This window comes from Thermobia domestica, chromosome 12 (genome assembly GCF_964235325.1).
Source record: "Thermobia domestica chromosome 12, izTheDome1.hap1.1, whole genome shotgun sequence".
Classification (NCBI taxonomy): domain Eukaryota; kingdom Metazoa; phylum Arthropoda; class Insecta; order Zygentoma; family Lepismatidae; genus Thermobia; species Thermobia domestica.
Window position 1 is genome coordinate 100,330,070 of NC_137465.1, and position 24,810 is coordinate 100,354,879.

The 24,810-nt window shown below is 35.1% G+C and overlaps 1 protein-coding gene across 3 annotated transcripts in view; it reads right to left on the reverse strand.

Moving 5' to 3' along the window:
* Positions 1–24,810, reverse strand: part of Cog1 (conserved oligomeric Golgi complex subunit 1) — a 113,641-nt gene that overhangs the window by 78,996 nt on the left and 9,835 nt on the right. For 2 of the 3 annotated variants that reach the window (XM_081733864.1, XM_081733863.1), the window contains exons 3-4: positions 4,415–4,582; positions 490–638 (exon numbers count right to left, since the gene is read on the reverse strand). In XM_081733864.1, coding sequence (XP_081589990.1) covers positions 490–638; positions 4,415–4,582 — 317 coding nt within the window. The remainder of the gene's footprint in view (positions 1–489; positions 639–4,414; positions 4,583–24,810) is intronic. The other variant, XM_081733865.1, reaches the window with a different exon arrangement.

Here is a 24,810-nt window from a genome sequence, read left to right on the forward strand (position 1 = left end):
TTTAAAATATCATATAATAAGTGAATTATCATATAATAATGCATTTTTTTTTCTAATAACTGAAATGGAATAGAATGGACAGTTAAAATAACACTTTCAGTGCAAGTATTTGCGTATACGAAAAGTGGGTGGCAGTAACCTGGTCAAGATGATGTTTCTTACAAGATGATGTGAATTGGAAAACAAATTTTCCCGTAAACCGAAAACATAATATCCAACTGACCTCGATATGTGCTTCTGTGATTCGTTCTTTTCAAGAAAGAAAGATAACAACATCTGGTGACGTCATTTATTTTGCTGATGTGAAGTTTAGGGGAAAAGCCTTTATTCCAAAGAAAAATATATCGAAAACACTATTCAAATTGGTCACTCATTCCGACAAAAAATATGCATGGGTTGTGTATGCTGGTTATTACCAATAACAAAGACATTATTCTAAACTTGTTAGCATTTCTGAGGATCAACATAGAATAGAAATTAATTTCTTACCAGTATATATATGTCGTGCAAACAGGAATAGCTGTGCGGCCTGTAAATAATCCTCTCTATCCACAGCAGTCCATATCTGTTCCGGTATTACCATCAGAAGTTTGATCTGGACAGCAACTGAATGGTACATATTGCTGGTGACATTTCTACTAAAAGATAATAAAAACAAAAATATCTCCGTAACATGATGACACATATAATGAGGCCGTCCTAGGACCATTAGCAAATAAAAAGAGCGGAACATGATTGGTTATGATTCAACCATAAATAACAGAAACATAGATCTTGCAAGTGCATTGATATCCTAACGTTTGCAAAATACAAGTTTTATTTATTTTTCTAAACTGAAACCTTTCGTGTATGATTTTAATCATACATCAATCTGCGGCCTTAACGTAGAAAGGACTCTCTACAAATTGTTATGAACTGCCATTCCAACTGAAAAATAGCTCAAATACTTCTTCTCAAATGTGATGTATAACGAACTCATTAAAGCACTGTCCATATAAAATAAACAAATCATACTTTATAAGTTTAGATTAACAAAGTTTGTTACCCATTTTATTCATTTTTTGCTCAACTATCACTTACCACCAACTTAAAAGAAATGGAGTTTTAACTTTACTTCTTGCAGAAGCGCAAGAGACAATATATAAACTAATTCACTTTGCATATTTGAATTACTTCGTACCCCGATTAACGAAACATTCTGAATAAAAACTAACTAACTAACTAACTCTATGGCCTATGGAACCCGGAGGTTCAGTGCCGCGTTCACAAAAGCTCTCCACTGACTTCTATCCTTAGCTAATTGCATCCAGAAACATTCTGAATAGAATTTTTAACAACTTTGCTTAAATTTTACACAAGACGATCAAGATTTTTATTTTCTATATGAAGCTATTTATAAAACTTATTGGTATCCTCCCCGATAAGCATCACCTTCACGAAGACACTTATGTATCGGGTAGGAAGGATTGCTTGCTACAGTAAAATTTAGAGCTATGTCGGCGGTAGTTCACTACCAGAAGGGCCACCGCTACCGAATTGTTCTAAATGGAGTAGCCAGACGAACAGTGTTCTGGAAGAAGACAGCAGTTCTCTAGTAGCCAAGTTGGCGGAAATCATAGTGATTGGTACGGCAACTTGGACATTAGTTACAGGCGTGGTCAGAGTTACTTTAACGGCTGGAATATTGCAGAGTAGAAACAGCGGGAAACCACTACTCTATTTTTTCCTAGTTTGCAGACAGCAGAAAGAGAACATATATACAACGGTCTTTCGCAGGTCAAAATATAATTCCGAAGATAAAATATCTCACCATTCGGATCTCCGGAAGGGGGATGTCTTGGGAAGGACTATTGGACGAGAAAGTAACAACGTGGGGAGGATACACAGAGAAAAAATGACAAGCAAGAGCAAAAGGTTTAGGATAGAGATATGGAACATACGTACTATGTTACAGCGAGGCAAGTTAAAATCTTCAAGAAGATATATAAAAAAAAAATCTTGATTTGGTAAGAGTTTCTAAAGTTAGATAGGAAGTTTATGAAGTGTTTAACAGTGAAGGATACAGAATGTTTTATTCAGGTAATGAAATTAAGATTTGTTGAAGACAGAGTTATGATGTTAAGACTTAAAGGAAAAACGAAGAATCTAATGATGATACAGACATACGCATCGACGACTTCGCATACAATTGAAGAAGCAGAGGAAAATTATGAGTCAATAGAAAAAAATATAGGCAGGGAGAAGAGTGGTTCATGCGTAATTCTGGATATTCAACTGAAAAATGTTGGCAGAAGGAAAGTAGGCAACCAGATGTTGAGTACTGAAAAGTTGAAAAGCAAGGAAGTAAGAAATTTTTTCGCTGAAAAAATCTAAGAAAAATACTCCAACAAAAAAGGATATGTGCAGGTAGTAACAGACGGTGCAAGACAGCAGGTTGCATAAGTTGTAGTAGGTTACAGCGAAAAAAAGAAGTATTAGGAAACCATGGGTTACGGAACAGAGGTTGCAAAAAATGAGCGGAAGGAAGACGTGAAAACGGACAGAACAAGGGAAGGGTTTTACAAAAACAATGCGAGGGCATAGAAGAATTAGAAAGAGTTGGAAAATATGAGAAAATGTACAAGGAGGTAAAATCTATGGAACTTTGGAGAAGACATGGGGATATTACTGGCAGTACAAAATAAGAATGGGAAGGTAATCAGCGAGAGAAGTGAAGTCCAGGAAGATGGAAAGAATATACTGAGGATTTATATGAGAGCAGGGATAGACCGTGTGGACTAGAGGTTGACGCGAGATGATAAAGGATTCAGTATCCTTCGGGATGAGTTTGAAAAAGCTATATCCGAGATTAGGAATGGAAAGACAACAGAGATAAATAATATACCAATCGAATTCATTAAGAATATGAGAGACAAGGGTAAGAAAGAATTGTTCCGACTCTACAAATAAATATATGAAATAGGAAAGTGGCCAAAAATACTTCTTGAAGACGATCATAATACCGATGGCTAGAAATTGAACTAAGAGAGATGTGAAAACTATAATATCGCATGCAGCAAAAATTTTGCTTCGAATACAGAACAGAAGGTTGTATGGAAGAACAAATGAAAAGGATGAGGAGGAACAGTTCGGGTTCAGGTGAGGTAAGGCACAAGAGATGCAATTGAGTTATCAAGGGTGATCGGTGAAAGGTTTATAGAAAAAGGGGAAGAGGTGTGTGTTGCATTTACTGATCTATGGGAATTGTTGCTGGGAGATTTAAAGAAGGTTGGGTTAGAATGGAAAGATCGAAGACTCATAAGAAACTTGTACAGTATATAAACTAAGAAGTAAGTGTTAGAATGGTGGAGGAAATAATAGAAGAGAATACAATTAGAAGGGGAGTTCTACAGGGATGCTGTCTCTCGCCATCATTATATCTATCTAGAAGATATAGTGAAAAAGAGCTTACATAATGAAAAGGACATTACGATAGGAAGTAAAATGATTAGGTATATACGATTTGCAGATGATATAACACTTCTTTCGGAATCTGAAAAGAAAATAAACAGAATGGTAGAAAAATTGAGTAAGGGCTGTGAAGAATATGGGATGTAAATACATGTTAGAGAGAGGAAAGCCATGGTGATTGGAATAAAGTTGTCTGTGTCAAATATAAAAGCAGGAGGGGAGAAGCTCGAACAGGCGACTAGTTTTCGATAACTGGGTAGTGTTATTAGCGATGATATGAAGTGCGAACGTGAAATAGAAGCAAAGATAAGAACGGTGAAAGAAGTCTTTAGGATGAAGAAAAGCCTATTTTGTGGGACCTTGCATAAAGAGTCAAGAAAAAGAATCATTCAATGCTTTGTATGGAGTATTGTAATGTATTGGGTAGAATCATGGACATTACGCAAAAATGATGAAAAAAGACTGGAAGCTTTCGAAATGTGGGTGAAAAGATGAACGAAGGGAACTGCCTGGATCGAGAGGAAAACAAATGAAGTGTTAGAAATAATGGTGAGGGAGAAAAGAACAATTTTAGATATTATTGAGAAGAGGAACAGAAATTGGTTGGAACATTGGCTAAGAAGGAACTGCATCATGAGTGATGTGCTAGAAGATCAAGTGGCAGGAAATAGAGGGAGAGGGCGAAGAGGCTACAACTGATGAACGTTATCAAAACAGAAACAATATACGATAAGTTGAAAAGGTAACTGAAGACCGTGGAGCATGGAAGCTTCTCAATTGCAACAACTGACCTGCAATAATGACAGAATACCTATTATTATTATTATTATTATTATTATTATTATTATTATTATTATTATTATTATTATTATTATTATTATTATTATATGAAATAAAATTATTATGAAATACATCACTATTCCAACACTTTACACATACATCTGTCATCTAATAATATACTTACCTTTGTATTTTTTGGTGCCCCGAATCTAACTTGAATCCAAGCAAATGTTTTTGTTGAAGATCTTTACACATCGTTCCCATCTTTTCAATGTGCGTAATCACATTCTCAGCATTAACTTTCATATCACTTATTGTATCAGCAGCTTTAATTAAATCCCGGTACCGTTCTCTAATACATAGAAAGAAAAATAATAATGAAAAATAGAAAAATTATATAGAAATAGAAAAAGAAAATAATATAAAACTGAAAATCCTTCTTTCTTGATGATTTTCTGAAAATCCCTCTTCTACACCACTTTCTAATTTTATAGCATATTCTTACTGTTTCAAGAGTAGCAGTTTAAAATAAGTTTAGTACAGATGTTCCTATACTGTGTAATGTATTCTATAGCGTCCATCCGTAAATACTACAGAGGTTGTTTCCAAAGTATATCGACGAAATGTTTTAAAACGGCATGGATGAAGAGGACGCTTTTAACCAGCATTCTTCATAGGAAGGCTAAATTGACTAGATACATCTTGCGAAGAAATTGTCTCCTTCATAACACCATAGAGAGAAAGATGGATGGAGAAAGAGAAGTAGAAAAAAGGATAACAAAATTGATCAGCGACTTGAAAAACGAAAGAAAGTACTGGGAGAAAACACACATTTTCAGATCTGAAAAAGCTTCATTAGTCCGAGAACCTGCTGACAGATAGAATACGTAATAGTAATAATAATAATAATAATAATAATAATAATAATAATAATAATGAATTATTATTATTATTATTATTATTATTATTATTATTATTATTATTATTAATTCTGACATGAATAGCCTAATCGCAAAAATACAGCACTTTATCATTTCAATACGAACACATTTTGCATACAATATTTATTATCTATTTAGACAACAGAAAAATGAGAATACTATCGGATTACACTATCATTCCTTGCCATATTATTACAAAATACTTGATAGTCTAAAATGAGACATCGTCAAATCTACTGCACACAATGTATGGTAATATTTAAAATTTATGCTTACGTGCTTAATCTCAAATTAGGTTAAAAGGGTTAGTCATTCTTCTTAACATTACAGATTTATGATTCAAAGGTTGGCATGTGAGTAGTAGTCTTTAATATTCATAAATGTGAGTAGTAGTTCTATTAATTTTACGATTTCGTGACAAAAGGAGTATTCTGTCCAAATTTTACGTTTTACCTATAGCATGGCTTGGCCGATGATAAGCCAGACACTTTTGCCCTTTTATACAGGGTGGCCCAAAAGTAGGTATACAGTTCTTCAAAATATGACATTTTAGTTATACAGTTCTTCAAAATATGACATTTTAGTTTATTAAGATACAGTTTATTTGCTTCTGTTTGTTCCAAGCTTAAGGTATGAGAGATTAAGAACAAATAATAGAGGAACTGAAAGTCACTGCTTGTATGGATAACAATAAGTAAACTATATAAAATGCCACGAGCCGGTCACTACGGGACTATATACCTACTTTTGGGCCACCCTGTACAGTATAATAATATAAATTATGATTTTTAATAAGATTATGGGTAAAGTTGTTTATTAGCATTTTATGCAAATCTGGTAGAAAAGCATACTTAATTTATGGTAGAAAACCACTGACAAAATACAAGAAAATGTTTGTAAACAGAAGCTCCTTAAATAACGAAATTAAAATTTTGGAACAATAATTCTCCGCCACTTATCGAGTAAATCATATCCCCATACAAATTAATTGATTATAATTACAGATCATCCAGATAAGTCGTTACAGAAGAATCCAAATGAGATGAGACGAGCAAATGAGTAACATTATACTGTATAATGTAAAACGTCTCAATAGCTACAGGTAACCGAATATCGTGCGGATAATATAATGAGACGTCTAATATGGGAGCACGGTAATATGCACAGAGTTGTAATACATTTTAGTCGAGGCAACAAAGCAATAAATTGTGCGGATAATAATTTGAGTAGAGTAATAAATTGTGAGGATAATACTGTATAAAACAATATTTTAGATACATTAATAATAATCAAAACTGGTTTGGCTTGGCAGAGAACAGCATCAAATGGAGAAATTTTTCCTCTGTTGCGATGAACCTCCAGGTTGTTTACGTGACAAAGTACGTTAATTATTATAAGCAATCAAATGCTGCAACATTTGCAAAGGAGTACAGTAGAGCCCCGATTATCTGAGCTAATGTAGACCTGACTAACCTCGGCTAATGCACTTTCTGCAAAAGGCAGTGCTGCACGTAGAGTGGTAGAGGCGTGAGGAACAGTTTAGTAATTACACAGACCTATATTAAGTGCTGTACAGCACGTTTAATCGTTTCAGTTAAGTTGATAAGTTAAACAAGAAAATAAGAAAATTTTAAAAAGTACAAAACTCAGTACTGTATTTTTCAAAATTACATCATAAAATAGTCCTGAAGTTTCGAAGATAATTGTGGACTGCAGTACACATGGTTGTGGAATTATCTAATTATTATTGTGCGCGGGGGAGTGAAGATTCATAAGGAAGAAAAACTAGAGAAAAGATGACTGGATTTTTCAAATACAACAGCGAGAGTGGCTCGATAGCCGTGCGAGTTAGATCTTTATCCTAGTGATCTGGTATCGGGCGTTCGAACCATCTCAATTTCTTGATTTTTTCTTATATTTGTTAATTTTGCCGCGTCTCATCGGCTTCTGTTCGACACCAAAACGCGAGCTGTTCGCTCCAACAATTTCTTTATTTTTTTTCTTTTCTTCCAGGATAACTTTGGTTAAACTGTCACTGTGTTACTCGGGACTCTACTGTATCACAAATAATGGCAGTTATAATAATATTGACATGAATGTTGTCTAGAACTCATGAGAAAGCACGTACAATAAAATTTGAGCATTTTACAGTTGTCGTTTATTAATATTGATAATGTAGTGGCCATGAATTTCGTGCAAGCAAAGACTGATAGCGGGGAATGTATTCTACTACATGGTACAAAAAGTTTTTGTTGCAGCAACTAACAACTTCGTTGCAGCAACTAACAACTTAAAATCGAAGTCTATGAGAAGAATGTCTTGCTTGTGATACTCTGTAGACAAGAAATTTCGTTATTGAAACAACGGATGACCACAAGCTAAAATATTCCAAAACAACGTATAGGGAAAAAGAAAGAAAGAAACTCTTAGCTAAAAGAAACAAATAAATGGGTGGAAGGAGAAATTTACTTTACTCGCAATTTCACGAAACACAGGCGCCACCGGATACACAACTAGTTAGATTAAAATGTCTAAAATGGATGGAATACGTCGTTCATACTGTAAATATGCGTGGGCTCTATAGAATTTAAGTTAGGAGGCTGTGAGTAAGCCCAGAAGATAACACAAAATTCAACGTTGGAAAAGCAGAATATATACCTATCCCGATCTTTTAAAATGAACTCCAGGTCCCACTTCAGACAAAGTTACTTTGACATTCGGAAATCTATATCAACCACGGAAAGTGTCGATTTTTCTTTCTATCAATAATTTCCTATCTATATACGTATATATTTGTTCATCATTTATAATCACAGAGACAAACTTATTGCAAGACAATAAAACTGGAAAAAGGGGGGCCGTTGCCACAGCAACCACTGTTGCCATAACAACGAATCCTGTCACCGCTCGTCAATCTAAAACTGATTGAGGAAAAAGGAAGCTGCAACAAATGTGATGCACAGAATAAGTCGTGAGTGGGAACCCTTCACCCCTGGTGGGGATGTTCATGAAGCTATTAGCTTATGCCTAATTATATTGGAATATAATTTCCATTTCTTAATTTCTTAATTTCGAACATACTAGGTTCAATCGAAAAGAGAAAACCTTTTATCGGACTTCTAAAGAAAATAAAATCAAATAAATACATGACCGTGTTTATTACATATAGAATTCCCAGTCACGACCCCCCTTTCAGTTTTATTAAGAAGAAATTAGAAGAAGGAGAAGAAGATGAAGAAAAGAAAAAGAAGATAGAAGAGGAAAGATGTAAAGTAAGAAGGTGATAAAGGGGAAGCTGTTACTAGATATTTTGAGGAATATGGTAAAGGAAAGTGAATAATTATCTAATTGTGATCATTTCCAATAACTATTGGGTAAATGTCTGGTATCAGGGTGATCAAAGGTAGACACATGTTAACCCATACATCCCCGATCTAGATCCATTTGACCCCAACTACCGAATTATCCCAATCTAGCTCGGAGATAGATGAGAAAGTTTAGTTTTACCGTTTATTTAATATTTCCAGAAGTTTTAGACTAATATTCAATATTTGAAAAATGAACGACGCAGTTGATGGCATGTTAGAAACGACCACAGAAAAAAAAAAAAAATCAGAGTATCACATATGTGTCGAAGATTTTGACTTTCACAGTTCTCTCATGATGATCATTCGTTCAGGCTACTTCAGTCCTTTTTACTTCCTTCATAGAGCCAACTTAAGTTAGTATTAACATTCAATGAGTTCAATTGATAACTACCAATAATTATAATAAATTACACATGTATGACAAGATAATTGGTGCACTTAATACTAAACCTACATTTCACTCACACACACATTCATACAGGACAATGTATACTTCGGGTTGTATTTGGTTGAATTAAACTAACCTAACTACATTGCTATAGACATTTATTACATTTCAATAGAAGAAGATTTAGTTTGACATAACAAAAAAATTTAATACATGAAAAGAATGTTTCATAAACATGCACAGAAATTCGCTACTTGCAACAAGATCAAATAACACATTTCCCTTTTTATATATATATTAAAAGTTGGATTACATGGAAAAGAATTAAACCAAAGACGAGACAAGAAAAAAATTCAAGGGTCAATATATATTTAAAACTCAGTGCAATGAATACATATCATTGCAGGAAAAGAAAAAAAATAATTGGTTAATCATTTAAAAAAAAAACACTTTAGTAATATTTTATTGAGTCTTTGTCTCAATAGGAGACATATCGACAGTTTTATGAGTCTTTGTTCTCACGTCGATAATAGCTCCTTTTTTTTTTTTTTTTTTAACTCTCTTTACGCACTGTGGTTTGTGTCCATGAGAGTATTCAATTGGTTTTGTTTTAACTATAGACAACTAATTGCTTCATATCACATATATGTTTATATTTTTCATTTTGTCACTCGACACACTTGATCTAAAATTTCAAAGTTTGTTAATATTAGAGAAAAAATTATCAAATCCAGTCACAGATATTGGGAACATATTTCCATATTCCGGTATTCATATTAACTTATTAAACAGATTTCAGTTCGTTGAATTTAAGATCACTAATTTTTTTCCTAATATAGATCTTATAGTCAAAAGATTCTAAATATTGAATAGTTTGGTTTCCGATCGTAGGGGAAGGATTTGTTTCATGGTTCACTAATGGAAAGATTCGTTGGAGGGGCGCACTGTTTCGTAGGTTGCTAATTTCACTCGCAAAGTAAATTTGGGTAAGGATTAGGGTTATTCTTATTTATCTTACGACCCGCTACTTGTTTTATTCACATGCAGTATTTAACATTATATTCCACTTTAATAGTTACAGAAATTAATAACAACTCAACAAAAAGTAATTTATGACAATTTACGCAGTAATACTATATATCACAAATAGTTGGTTAATACCGGGTGTCAAAAATCTATGGCAACCTAACAAGACCAGGGTAAATATCGAGCCCATTACATACATACTCGCATATATATATATATATGTATTCATATTAATCAATACAATAAATTTCACTTTAATATCTATCTTAATATTTCATCGACGTTTAAATTCTACATCACCGTTCATATTCGACAAGTATTCATATTTTATAAATATTTATATTTATTTGGCTCAAAGACAAAACAAAAACCCTGACTATCAACATTCACCTTTTTCCTTCATAAGGTTGCAACATTGTATTTCATATGAATAAACCCGATAATCAATAATCATTTTCAGTTTACTAAAGATCCGCGTAGATATACAAAAAAAAATAGCTGGTGTTATTTAATGAGTTGACATAATAGGTGGAAAATGCAACAAATAGAGCAGGCACGTAACTTTTAACACTATGTAAGTACATATATAGATGTATATACAGGAAAAAAATCAATATTATTCGAAACTAGTGGGCCCAAACTATTAATACATACACACTATATGACCAATCAATAGAAATAAAAACCAGTAATCAGTTGTCAATGGATATAATTTGTATGATCCATGAATAACGAATGTTTCTAGGAATCCGAAAGCATAGTGTACCTTCCCATCAATTTCTCCAGTGGTGGATTGAATATCGCGAAAATGGTCCCGAGATGTGCTGCAATACCTCCACGAATTGCATCCCTCGATGTCTCAGTTAGTACATACGATCGAAATAAGTGAAATGAATATTGTATGTTTTATGAGTTTCAGAAACCGGGGGGGGGGGGGGAGGTTGAAATTTTAAAAAAAAAATCTCGAAGTAATGAAGACAGAGAGAGATAGAGAAGAAGGAAGACGAAGAAATAGTGGCGCCAAAGACTTAAGTGGGAAATAACTAACGCTACAAAGACAGAAATCGAATTTCGCTCTCAACAAAATCCATAGCCAAAATATTCTTAACATGCCAAAAGGGTGGTCTACTCAAATACGTAGACTCAAGGAACGCCCTGCTGCCAAGGATGCAAGTTCTGTGTCCATCAGATCCCAATCCCACAAGTATTTGGTTGTAAGATTGAAATCCGATCCCCGTATCCGGCCCAAACCAGCAGGTTCCCGGAAATCGTCCGGAAGGTTAGAGAAGGCGCTAATTTAGAATTTCAAGAAAGAAAAAAAAAAAATCATCCGACCTCTTGGAAACTAGAAGATTCCAGAATAGGGATGAAATTAGAGTAATAGCTAAGGTATCCCTAATTAGTAATTCGCCAAAATTAAAAAAAAATTAAATAAATAAACTGAATTTTGGATCGGTGATTTCAATAACCAAAACATCACCGATGGCTACCCAGCGCAGACATGCCACCGTCTGGGACGTCGTTAATTTCCCTCATCTAATTAAACTAAGAAAAGAAATGAAAATACTTAAAGGGACTAGGGGTCGACATCCGGGTACGCTATCCATGAATATTAATTTAGTAGCAGTTAATTTAATCGGATAGTCCGAACTGAGTTATATGAACACTGCACAATAAATAAATAAGGTAAGCAACAAAAAAAAAAATCTCGGAGAGGCAATGAATGCTAAAGGTACAAATGACCGAAACCTGTACTTTTCGATGATCACAGGATATAGCAGTTGGTTTTCTTAATTATCATTTCTGTCAACCTTTAGAAGTAATTCCCACATGATGCTACTCTATCTATTGAAAGGCTTAAGATCTGGGGCTGTTGTTAGGAGGTACATAAATGCAAAGTAACACACAATTCCCAACTATAATTTACTATCCAAGTAGCAAACTCGGTTGGATGAATGCACTGGTGTGGAAGTCAAAACGCGAGAGATTTTTTTTTTTCTTTCTTTCTTCGTAAACATATTCATATTTTCACTATATAAAATTCACTAGGCCTATCCATTTAAATATAGGGGTCATCATTTCATTCATATTATATATCATATTATTAACATATCATTACATTCATTCATTATCTACTAATTTTCGCACGAAGTAATATTTTATAAACACCCTATTTCGTACATTTTACACGCAGGCCATACACATATTTACATTACGCAGTAATAAATATATATATATATATAACTATCACAATCTATCACGCTCAAACCACCACACGATCACATTCATCGAACCACGTACTCTTTATTTCGAAGCACCCAAATTGTATTTACCTTGCAGGTTTAAAAAAAAAAAATCATACATGTATTTACGGAAAGTTAAATTGTCAACGATTAATCTATTTCTGATTTGTTGATAAAACTGAAGCAACAATGGAATTTTCTACAGCCACGGGAAAAGAGAATTTAATATTACATTTTCAAACAAACAGTAACAGCATATGGGCTTTACTTCTATTAAGAAAATAGGTGTTCTTTATTTCAGCGGATTATTCATTAACTACTGGACCTAGCAAGCTGAAATTTTTAGTACAGTAAGATCTCATGCTATTTTATACGAAGGTATACTCATCTGACCCGAAATCCATGTCCAATGAAAGTAATTTTTGAATAAATGACTAAAATCCAACAACCTAGATCACTAAGTTATGCGATGTCGTATTGTCAACAAACAATTGAGTACCGAAACCGGACGCTGTGGCGCTGTAGTGGAGGCATAATTTACCGTGTACTGAAATCTATACTTGTACTCATTAATCAGAAATTTAATATTTACTCTGGTTTATTTATGTTAGAAAAATGGGACTAAATTAACATATATTTATACACTGTCCTAACCAAAAATTCACACACTCACACAAGACTACTAACTACATACACCACTGCTAATACTATACATAAAACAACTAACTAAACCAAACATGCACCATTTAGTTACATGCATGTTGACAAAATAAATACTCCCTTCTGATATATACCGTCGGCTCTATTAAATTTAGAGGGGGCAAAATGAGAAAGGTAAACACTAGGTCCAATTGACCTGACCAATTGTTTACATAATGACTACCAAAAGTTGATGCCCGGGGGGCACCTTAAGGAGGTTTATGTAGGGACCCTTCCCCTGAAAGGGGAAAAGGCCCTAAAACGAACAATAACTAACCCATTCCCCCGCTAGAGCTGGTTCAATTTGGAAAAGGGGATAGGAGCCCTTTTAAGCTAACTTAAGCTGCCATTCCGAAAGTTAACATTGCAACTATGAAACCTACTGTGTACATGCACTTACTGACTAATAAAAAAAAAACACATTTACTATACACACTATAATATATGTACGAAACCAGGTCGTATTGTCCCTAATCCCTAACTGAGTTTTAACAGATCAAAAATCACTTTCCTATATTGTCTATTCTTTGGCTTGGATAACGAGCAATATGGCGTCTGTAAAGCTGGTTCACATTTCTCCTTTATTTTTTACAGTTCACTTCACGAAAAATGTAAGTTTGTCAGCTCCTAAATCATTATACGGCGTTTATCAATGAAATTAACTGGATATTACCTTGAGATAGTTAGAATTTCCATCCTTTTACCGCAGATATGTAGAAGAAGAAATCACGGGCTGCTCCTCGTAGTGTGTCTTCCATTATTCTGATAATATTGCGCCGAAAAAGCCAGAGGTAGGAGAATTCCTCCAATCAGAACGAAAACTTTAGCCGCGGAAATTACAAAGCAAATAGAAATTTGGCAAATCCAGATATAACCGGATCTGAAAGCGACTATGGACTAGTGAGAGGGGGTGAGGGAAAAATTAGGTACCTGGCCAAAATCTACATTGGTCTGAAATTAAGGAAATTTATATCCAATAACGGAACTATGTTTCGGTATGACGTCAGAATGGTAAACCTTGTAACTATTCAAGTTATATATCCGAAAATGGGTTTTACACTTAATCAAAATATAAATAAATATATTATACAGTGGGAATATGGTTACTAACGAAACCTTTGGGTTCATTATATTTAATTCGAAGTAGAGAGAGTAAATAAATTGTGTAACTAAACCGAAATTGAATTAAAAAAAAATTTCTAGGTACAGGGTGCGTAAAAAGAAAAATGACATTACTTTCAACTGTAATGGTATATTACAGTTTTCCCCGGCCCATTAACAAAATTTTGTTAGAATAACAAAATTTTGCTAATTGGGAATACTAACTAATGATGCTTGTTAAGTTAACACACTCATTCATCCCATTCAAACGTTACCAGTCACTCTAGGACAGTATATTATATCTACTTGGGGTATTGCGCAAGTAATTCACTACGTTTATCTTCTGTACAATTGAAAATCTTTAAATTTCGAAAATTGTGAGTTCCGATACTTTTTTTTTTCTTTTCAGTAGTGTTCATATAGCGATAGAACGGACAGAAGTTATAACTGAGAAATCGACAGAGACAATTCGTAAGGCTTCACTCGCCGACTAGTATATCTGATGACATTAGGATCTAGTTTCCCGACTATCACTCCCATTTAATATTGTTCTAGGCTCACCGTTACCACGCACTTGCGAAGGGACTGAATTCTGGGGTCGATTTACATTATTGTTACTATTATTCTGACTATTACCGTTCTCCCTTCTTCCGTACGCCCTGTTAAAATTCCTCCTGGTGTTATCGCCCCTACCCGGGTTCGATTCCATGTTGGTACGGTCATAGGGACGATAACTCCGGCGATTGTTAAACATGGGCCGATTCCTAAATAGTCGCCGGCCATTATTGTTGTTTTCTGAGCCATACCCACTAGGATAACGAGATCCAGCTTGGGTATAACTCAGGAAATCTGTCTGGCAACTTGCCGTTACCTTCGTCTTCGTCGGTTTTAGAATTTTTGCCTGTCGGGCGAAGTATCGTTTTGGTGGACCACCAACTTCCTTACCGCACAAGGCAGCTAAACGTGAGGTGACTTCTCGTACCGTTTGGCACAAGTGGGACGCTATGGCCCGGGACTCATCGGGTGGAAGAGCGTTAACTATAATATCTACAAGTTCAGCCTGAGAGGGATGTTCAGCTATCTGATAATATAGTTCGATAATTTTCCAAGCATAGTCCAAGAGGGACCCATACTTGGAGCGATCATACCGGAGTGATTGTAAGTTTCTCTTTTGGAGCCGTTCGATGTGCTCATTACAATATTCTTCTTTGAAAAGAATCAAAAAATCACTAAACGTCCGGATTTGGTATTTAACCGAAGCAAACCATGCGCCCGAAGCGGCGATCAAACATTTTTCAACTATCTGTAGGCGTTCCCCATCTGTAAGTTTGTACATGTCTAAATATTGCTGCAGTCTCCGCAGGAAAACTCGAGGTAACCCGTTAGTAATGTTCCCATCGAAAGTGGGAAAACGTTCAATATCCCGGAGGGAAACTTTAGAGCTCATACTATGCGGGGCAGGAAAAGAATCCAGTGGAATCAACGCGTTATCCTGAGCAGTTGGGGTTGTCACCGGATTTGCCACCGACGGAGTGGTCACTGAACTGAACGCTCCCATATGACCAAGAGAGGTTTTGTAATTTGTGTTGACCATGTAAGGTTCAAACTTAGGACCCACCACGGTAGTAACCGACGGTCCGGCACATCTCCTTTCCCCTCCTGGCAGCACGCTGTACGATTGTACCATTCCAAAGGTAGAGTGAGCATTTACGCTAGTGACTGTTGTAGTCACAACACTCGACTGCATCGGTACATCAAAATTACTCAACCATGATTTCGAGGTTGGCTGATGCGGGGGGCAATACATTGCTGTGTCCCGTGCATCAGGCAACACTTGACTCTTACCCGGGAGGACATTACTTGTTTCTGGGAAAATTTTCCCTGGAGAATCGCCATCAGGAAAAGGATAGGAGATATCAGACTTGGCGATTTGCAATTTAGTAATATTCCCCTTAATACTGTCTACTTCGGTTTGAATTCGACTAATTCTTTGGTCAACCGACTCTAGTTTAGTTTCTATTGATAGGTCGGATATTACAACATTCAATCTACTTATTTCAGCCTGCTGCTGTTCAACTTTTTGTTCGATGTCACCAAATCTTTTGTTCGTACTCTCAAACCTTACATCTATTTCGTTTAATTTTTTATTTGTTTCGTCTCTGAGCTGCTCGGTAGACTGTTGGGCCCGGTATCTAACCTGCTCCAGTTCAGTAGATGTTTGCTCTTTCAATTTGCTCATCGAAGAAGCAAAGTCTAAACAGATCTGGTCAATTTTATTGTTTAATACCTCGAATCGAGCGTCGGTCTCTCGTTTCGAGGTATCAAACTTCTCATTTATTTCACGTCTCATTTCTGCATTCTCACGCCTCATTTCTGCATTCTCACGCCTCATTTCTGTATTATTTTGTTCCATGTTAGTGAATCTTTCGTTCATCATCTCCATCATCTGGCGAATTAATGCAGACGTGTCAGACCCTCCAGATGACATTCCTTCCTTCGGGTTTGCCGTCTGATCCCGAGAATCACTTTGATTTCCACTCTTTTCCTCATCGTCGAGGTCAGATATCTCCGCTGGAGATATTTGGCCTCGGTCCCTTTCACACTCCTCACAATATTTTTCTATTTCGCCGGTTTGCACCTTTTCTGCATTTTCCGCAGTATCATCTAAATTGGAACAAGCAAAGTGGATCCATTTTAGTCCACAACCGGTACATCTTATAAGTCTCCGCGGGGCGCGAGATCTTTTCTCTTTTTCGTTTAATGTGCATTGAGTGCACGTGACATCACACTCGTCCTGTGACACAACAACCTTTTTTGTTGCCATAGTTTTGAGACACTTTACACTTTACAAAAGACAAGATATATATCAGAAATACACATATACTATAAAATACTTATTCGCTATCCAGACAAGTATTATTCATAAATTAAAGGACTCCCATTCTCTTTCCTTCCTTGAAACCCTTCTAGCGTTTAGTTCTATTTTAGAAAAATTTTGACACTCCTTCTCTTTTTCCCCCTTAGAAAAGGAAACAAAAATGACAAAGTAGCCAACGACTCTACTTGTTTCACTTGACTATAAAATTTCTCGTATTAATTTCAATGTTGTAATCAATTCAACATGCCTTCAACCTCACTCTCTAACATTCTTAAAAAATTTCAAATCTATCGGTCGCCATTTAAACGGAGATCCGTTGCCATGGGAACAAGCGTTGCCATGACAACCATTCTTGTCGCGGTTCACCAATTCAAACCGATTGGCATGATAACTGGTATTATTCAATAAGCATTTTCAGATCCGTTACCACAGTAAACATGCGTTACCATGGCAACAGTCTTGTCACGTGTCGCCATTCTAAAACTGGAAAAAGGGGGGCCGTTGCCACAGCAACCACTGTTGCCATAACAACGAATCCTGTCACCGCTCGTCAATCTAAAACTGATTGAGGAAAAAGGAAGCTGCAACAAATGTGATGCACAGAATAAGTCGTGAGTGGGAACCCTTCACCCCTGGTGGGGATGTTCATGAAGCTATTAGCTTATGCCTAATTATATTGGAATATAATTTCCATTTCTTAATTTCTTAATTTCGAACATACTAGGTTCAATCGAAAAGAGAAAACCTTTTATCGGACTTCTAAAGAAAATAAAATCAAATAAATACATGACCGTGTTTATTACATATAGAATTCCCAGTCACGACCCCCCTTTCAGTTTTATTAAGAAGAAATTAGAAGAAGGAGAAGAAGATGAAGAAAAGAAAAAGAAGATAGAAGAGGAAAGATGTAAAGTAAGAAGGTGATAAAGGGGAAGCTGTTACTAGATATTTTGAGGAATATGGTAAAGGAAAGTGAATAATTATCTAATTGTGATCATTTCCAATAACTATTGGGTAAATGTCTGGTATCAGGGTGATCAAAGGTAGACACATGTTAACCCATACATCCCCGATCTAGATCCATTTGACCCCAACTACCGAATTATCCCAATCTAGCTCGGAGATAGATGAGAAAGTTTAGTTTTACCGTTTATTTAATATTTCCAGAAGTTTTAGACTAATATTCAATATTTGAAAAATGAACGACGCAGTTGATGGCATGTTAGAAACGACCACAGAAAAAAAAAAAAAAATCAGAGTATCACATATGTGTCGAAGATTTTGACTTTCACAGTTCTCTCATGATGATCATTCGTTCAGGCTACTTCAGTCCTTTTTACTTCCTTCATAGAGCCAACTTAAGTTAGTATTAACATTCAATGAGTTCAATTGATAACTACCAATAATTATAATAAATTACACATGTATGACAAGATAATTGGTGCACTTAATACTAAACCTACATTTCACTCACACACACATTCATACAGGACAATGTATACTTCGGGTTGTATTTGGTTGAATTAAACTAACCTAACTACATTGCTATAGACATTTATTACATTTCAATAGAAGAAGATTTAGTTTGACATAACAAAAAAATTTAATACATGAAAAGAATGTTTCATAAACATGCACAGAAATTCGCTACTTGCAACAAGATCAAATAACACATTTCCCTTTTTATATATATATTAAAAGTTGGATTACATGGAAAAGAATTAAACCAAAGACGAGACAAGAAAAAAATTCAAGGGTCAATATATATTTAAAACTCAGTGCAATGAATACATATCATTGCAGGAAAAGAAAAAAAATAATTGGTTAATCATTTAAAAAAAAAACACTTTAGTAATATTTTATTGAGTCTTTGTCTCAATAGGAGACATATCGACAGTTTTATGAGTCTTTGTTCTCACGTCGATAATAGCTCCTTTTTTTTTTTTTTTTTAACTCTCTTTACGCACTGTGGTTTGTGTCCATGAGAGTATTCAATTGGTTTTGTTTTAACTATAGACAACTAATTGCTTCATATCACATATATGTTTATATTTTTCATTTTGTCACTCGACACACTTGATCTAAAATTTCAAAGTTTGTTAATATTAGAAAAAAAATTATCAAATCCAGTCACAGATATTGGGAACATATTTCCATATTCCGGTATTCATATTAACTTATTAAACAGATTTCAGTTCGTTGAATTTAAGATCACTAATTTTTTTCCTAATATAGATCTTATAGTCAAAAGATTCTAAATATTGAATAGTTTGGTTTCCGATCGTAGGGGAAGGATTTGTTTCATGGTTCACTAATGGAAAGATTCGTTGGAGGGGCGCACTGTTTCGTAGGTTGCTAATTTCACTCGCAAAGTAAATTTGGGTAAGGATTAGGGTTATTCTTATTTATCTTACGACCCGCTACTTGTTTTATTCACATGCAGTATTTAACATTATATTCCACTTTAATAGTTACAGAAATTAATAACAACTCAACAAAAAGTAATTTATGACAATTTACGCAGTAATACTATATATCACAAATAGTTGGTTAATACCGGGTGTCAAAAATCTATGGCAACCTAACAAGACCAGGGTAAATATCGAGCCCATTACATACATACTCGCATATATATATATATATGTATTCATATTAATCAATACAATAAATTTCACTTTAATATCTATCTTAATATTTCATCGACGTTTAAATTCTACATCACCGTTCATATTCGACAAGTATTCATATTTTATAAATATTTATATTTATTTGGCTCAAAGACAAAACAAAAACCCTGACTATCAACATTCACCTTTTTCCTTCATAAGGTTGCAACATTGTATTTCATATGAATAAACCCGATAATCAATAATCATTTTCAGTTTACTAAAGATCCGCGTAGATATACAAAAAAAAATAGCTGGTGTTATTTAATGAGTTGACATAATAGGTGGAAAATGCAACAAATAGAGCAGGCACGTAACTTTTAACACTATGTAAGTACATATATAGATGTATATACAGGAAAAAAATCAATATTATTCGAAACTAGTGGGCCCAAACTATTAATACATACACACTATATGACCAATCAATAGAAATAAAAACCAGTAATCAGTTGTCAATGGATATAATTTGTATGATCCATGAATAACGAATGTTTCTAGGAATCCGAAAGCATAGTGTACCTTCCCATCAATTTCTCCAGTGGTGGATTGAATATCGCGAAAATGGTCCCGAGATGTGCTGCAATACCTCCACGAATTGCATCCCTCGATGTCTCAGTTAGTACATACGATCGAAATAAGTGAAATGAATATTGTATGTTTTATGAGTTTCAGAAACCGGGGGGGGGGAGGTTGAAATTTTAAAAAAAAAATCTCGAAGTAATGAAGACAGAGAGAGATAGAGAAGAAGGAAGACGAAGAAATAGTGGCGCCAAAGACTTAAGTGGGAAATAACTAACGCTACAAAGACAGAAATCGAATTTCGCTCTCAACAAAATCCATAGCCAAAATATTCTTAACATGCCAAAAGGGTGGTCTACTCAAATACGTAGACTCAAGGAACGCCCTGCTGCCAAGGATGCAAGTTCTGTGTCCATCAGATCCCAATCCCACAAGTATTTGGTTGTAAGATTGAAATCCGATCCCCGTATCCGGCCCAAACCAGCAGGTTCCCGGAAATCGTCCGGAAGGTTAGAGAAGGCGCTAATTTAGAATTTCAAGAAAAAAAAAAAAAAAAATCATCCGACCTCTTGGAAACTAGAAGATTCCAGAATAGGGATGAAATTAGAGTAATAGCTAAGGTATCCCTAATTAGTAATTCGCCAAAATTAAAAAAAAATTAAATAAATAAACTGAATTTTGGATCGGTGATTTCAATAACCAAAACATCACCGATGGCTACCCAGCGCAGACATGCCACCGTCTGGGACGTCGTTAATTTCCCTCATCTAATTAAACTAAGAAAAGAAATGAAAATACTTAAAGGGACTAGGGGTCGACATCCGGGTACGCTATCCATGAATATTAATTTAGTAGCAGTTAATTTAATCGGATAGTCCGAACTGAGTTATATGAACACTGCACAATAAATAAATAAGGTAAGCAACAAAAAAAAAAATCTCGGAGAGGCAATGAATGCTAAAGGTACAAATGACCGAAACCTGTACTTTTCGATGATCACAGGATATAGCAGTTGGTTTTCTTAATTATCATTTCTGTCAACCTTTAGAAGTAATTCCCACATGATGCTACTCTATCTATTGAAAGGCTTAAGATCTGGGGCTGTTGTTAGGAGGTACATAAATGCAAAGTAACACACAATTCCCAACTATAATTTACTATCCAAGTAGCAAACTCGGTTGGATGAATGCACTGGTGTGGAAGTCAAAACGCGAGAGATTTTTTTTTTTTCTTTCTTTCTTCGTAAACATATTCATATTTTCACTATATAAAATTCACTAGGCCTATCCATTTAAATATAGGGGTCATCATTTCATTCATATTATATATCATATTATTAACATATCATTACATTCATTCATTATCTACTAATTTTCGCACGAAGTAATATTTTATAAACACCCTATTTCGTACATTTTACACGCAGGCCATACACATATTTACATTACGCAGTAATAAATATATATATATATATAACTATCACAATCTATCACGCTCAAACCACCACACGATCACATTCATCGAACCACGTACTCTTTATTTCGAAGCACCCAAATTGTATTTACCTTGCAGGTTTAAAAAAAAAAAATCATACATGTATTTACGGAAAGTTAAATTGTCAACGATTAATCTATTTCTGATTTGTTGATAAAACTGAAGCAACAATGGAATTTTCTACAGCCACGGGAAAAGAGAATTTAATATTACATTTTCAAACAAACAGTAACAGCATATGGGCTTTACTTCTATTAAGAAAATAGGTGTTCTTTATTTCAGCGGATTATTCATTAACTACTGGACCTAGCAAGCTGAAATTTTTAGTACAGTAAGATCTCATGCTATTTTATACGAAGGTATACTCATCTGACCCGAAATCCATGTCCAATGAAAGTAATTTTTGAATAAATGACTAAAATCCAACAACCTAGATCACTAAGTTATGCGATGTCGTATTGTCAACAAACAATTGAGTACCGAAACCGGACGCTGTGGCGCTGTAGTGGAGGCATAATTTACCGTGTACTGAAATCTATACTTGTACTCATTAATCAGAAATTTAATATTTACTCTGGTTTATTTATGTTAGAAAAATGGGACTAAATTAACATATATTTATACACCTAACCAAAAATTCACACACTCACACAAGACTACTAACTACATACACCACTGCTAATACTATACATAAAACAACTAACTAAACCAAACATGCACCATTTAGTTACATGCATGTTGACAAAATAAATACTCCCTTCTGATATATACCGTCGGCTCTATTAAATTTAGAGGGGGCAAAATGAGAAAGGTAAACACTAGGTCCAATTGACCTGACCAATTGTTTACATAATGACTACCAAAAGTTGATGCCCGGGGGGCACCTTAAGGAGGTTTATGTAGGGACCCTTCCCCTGAAAGGGGAAAAGGCCCTAAAACGAACAATAACTAACCCATTCCCCCGCTAGAGCTGGTTCAATTTGGAAAAGGGGATAGGAGCCCTTTTAAGCTAACTTAAGCTGCCATTCCGAAAGTTAACATTGCAACTATGAAACCTACTGTGTACATGCACTTACTGACTAATAAAAAAAAAACACATTTACTATACACACTATAATATATGTACGAAACCAGGTCGTATTGTCCCTAATCCCTAACTGAGTTTTAACAGATCAAAAATCACTTTCCTATATTGTCTATTCTTTGGCTTGGATAACGAGCAATATGGCGTCTGTAAAGCTGGTTCACATTTCTCCTTTATTTTTTACAGTTCACTTCACGAAAAATGTAAGTTTGTCAGCTCCTAAATCATTATACGGCGTTTATCAATGAAATTAACTGGATATTACCTTGAGATAGTTAGAATTTCCATCCTTTTACCGCAGATATGTAGAAGAAGAAATCACGGGCTGCTCCTCGTAGTGTGTCTTCCATTATTCTGATAATATTGCGCCGAAAAAGCCAGAGGTAGGAGAATTCCTCCAATCAGAACGAAAACTTTAGCCGCGGAAATTACAAAGCAAATAGAAATTTGGCAAATCCAGATATAACCGGATCTGAAAGCGACTATGGACTAGTGAGAGGGGGTGAGGGAAAAATTAGGTACCTGGCCAAAATCTACATTGGTCTGAAATTAAGGAAATTTATATCCAATAACGGAACTATGTTTCGGTATGACGTCAGAATGGTAAACCTTGTAACTATTCAAGTTATATATCCGAAAATGGGTTTTACACTTAATCAAAATATAAATAAATATATTATACAGTGGGAATATGGTTACTAACGAAACCTTTGGGTTCATTATATTTAATTCGAAGTAGAGAGAGTAAATAAATTGTGTAACTAAACCGAAATTGAATTAAAAAAAAATTTCTAGGTACAGGGTGCGTAAAAAGAAAAATGACATTACTTTCAACTGTAATGGTATATTACAACAAACGATATCTAGACGGATTGAAAAATATACATTGCATTAATCATACATCGAGCTGAAAATATTACAAAAGTGATTTAAGAAGAAAGAAAGAGAGACAAACAGAAAACAAAAAAGTCGAGGTATACAATGCTCCATATATTATTGAACTACTGTCGCGAAGAAAATAACTCCACAAGCAAATTGGTGAGTACTATTACTTTTCCATTCGTGAAAAGAACTGTTTATTCCCTAGTTTCCAATGAGTACAAGCATCTAATTGAGAGCACGTTGTTTCATAGCTCAAAAGAATAGCGGCTCACTAAGTGCATTACCGTAATAAGCGTATACGACTGCTAAAGAACGAAAGTGAACCACCTCTACTTTCACGAAACAGCGAAACTTGAGAATCCTGTACTTTACGTCACTCTAGAAATTTTCAGTTATTACTGCCCATGGTAAAGATACTGAAGACCTGAGAATTTTATACACTTAGTTGATGATAGATATTGATCAACCACGGACCAATTTTAAATTTAGTGTATATATATATATATATATATATATATATATATATATATATATATATATATATATATATATTTCACATCGACACGTGCAATTTAAACTAAAAGAAACATCACTATAAATTTCACACAAAAAACTTACAATTTTCCTTTTAGAACAAAGGAAGAAGGAAAAGTTCAGCTAAACTAAGGCTCCAGCCAACTCTGTAGTCCTTGTACGAGGGCAGGCTGAAAAGTTTTGCCTGTCGGTTAATATCCCTCTTATTTTTATTTGCTTCCTTCATTTCTTACCTACCATGCTACATAGTGGGATTTTATGTCATCTGTCCACTTGATCAATAGTTGGCAACTGGTATGGACGTACGGCGGTTAAAGCAGAGGGCCGTAATCGAATTGTTGACGGCGGAAAGAGTTGCTCGTCCAAATTTTTCGTCGAATGCAAGTTGTATACGGTGAGCCCTGCGTGGACGAGAGTACCGTTCGAAGATGAGCCAATGCAGTCAGAGGAACCGATTCAAGCCATTCCACGCTTACTCACAAGCCTCGTTCTGGAACGCCAGTAACTGCCACCGACGTAACTAATGAAAAGCTGGTTGACAATTTGATCCGCGAAAATCGACGAATCAAGCAGAGGTAGATTGCCCTGCATCTATATATCTCTAAGGAACGAGTCGGGTTCATAATCAGAGAACTGCTGAAGTACCGCAAAATGTCCACAAGATAAGTACCAAGGATGCTGACAGATGAGATGAAAGGCCACGAGGAAACGGATGTCTGAGGAAATTTTCCGACGATATGAGACTGAGAAGAAT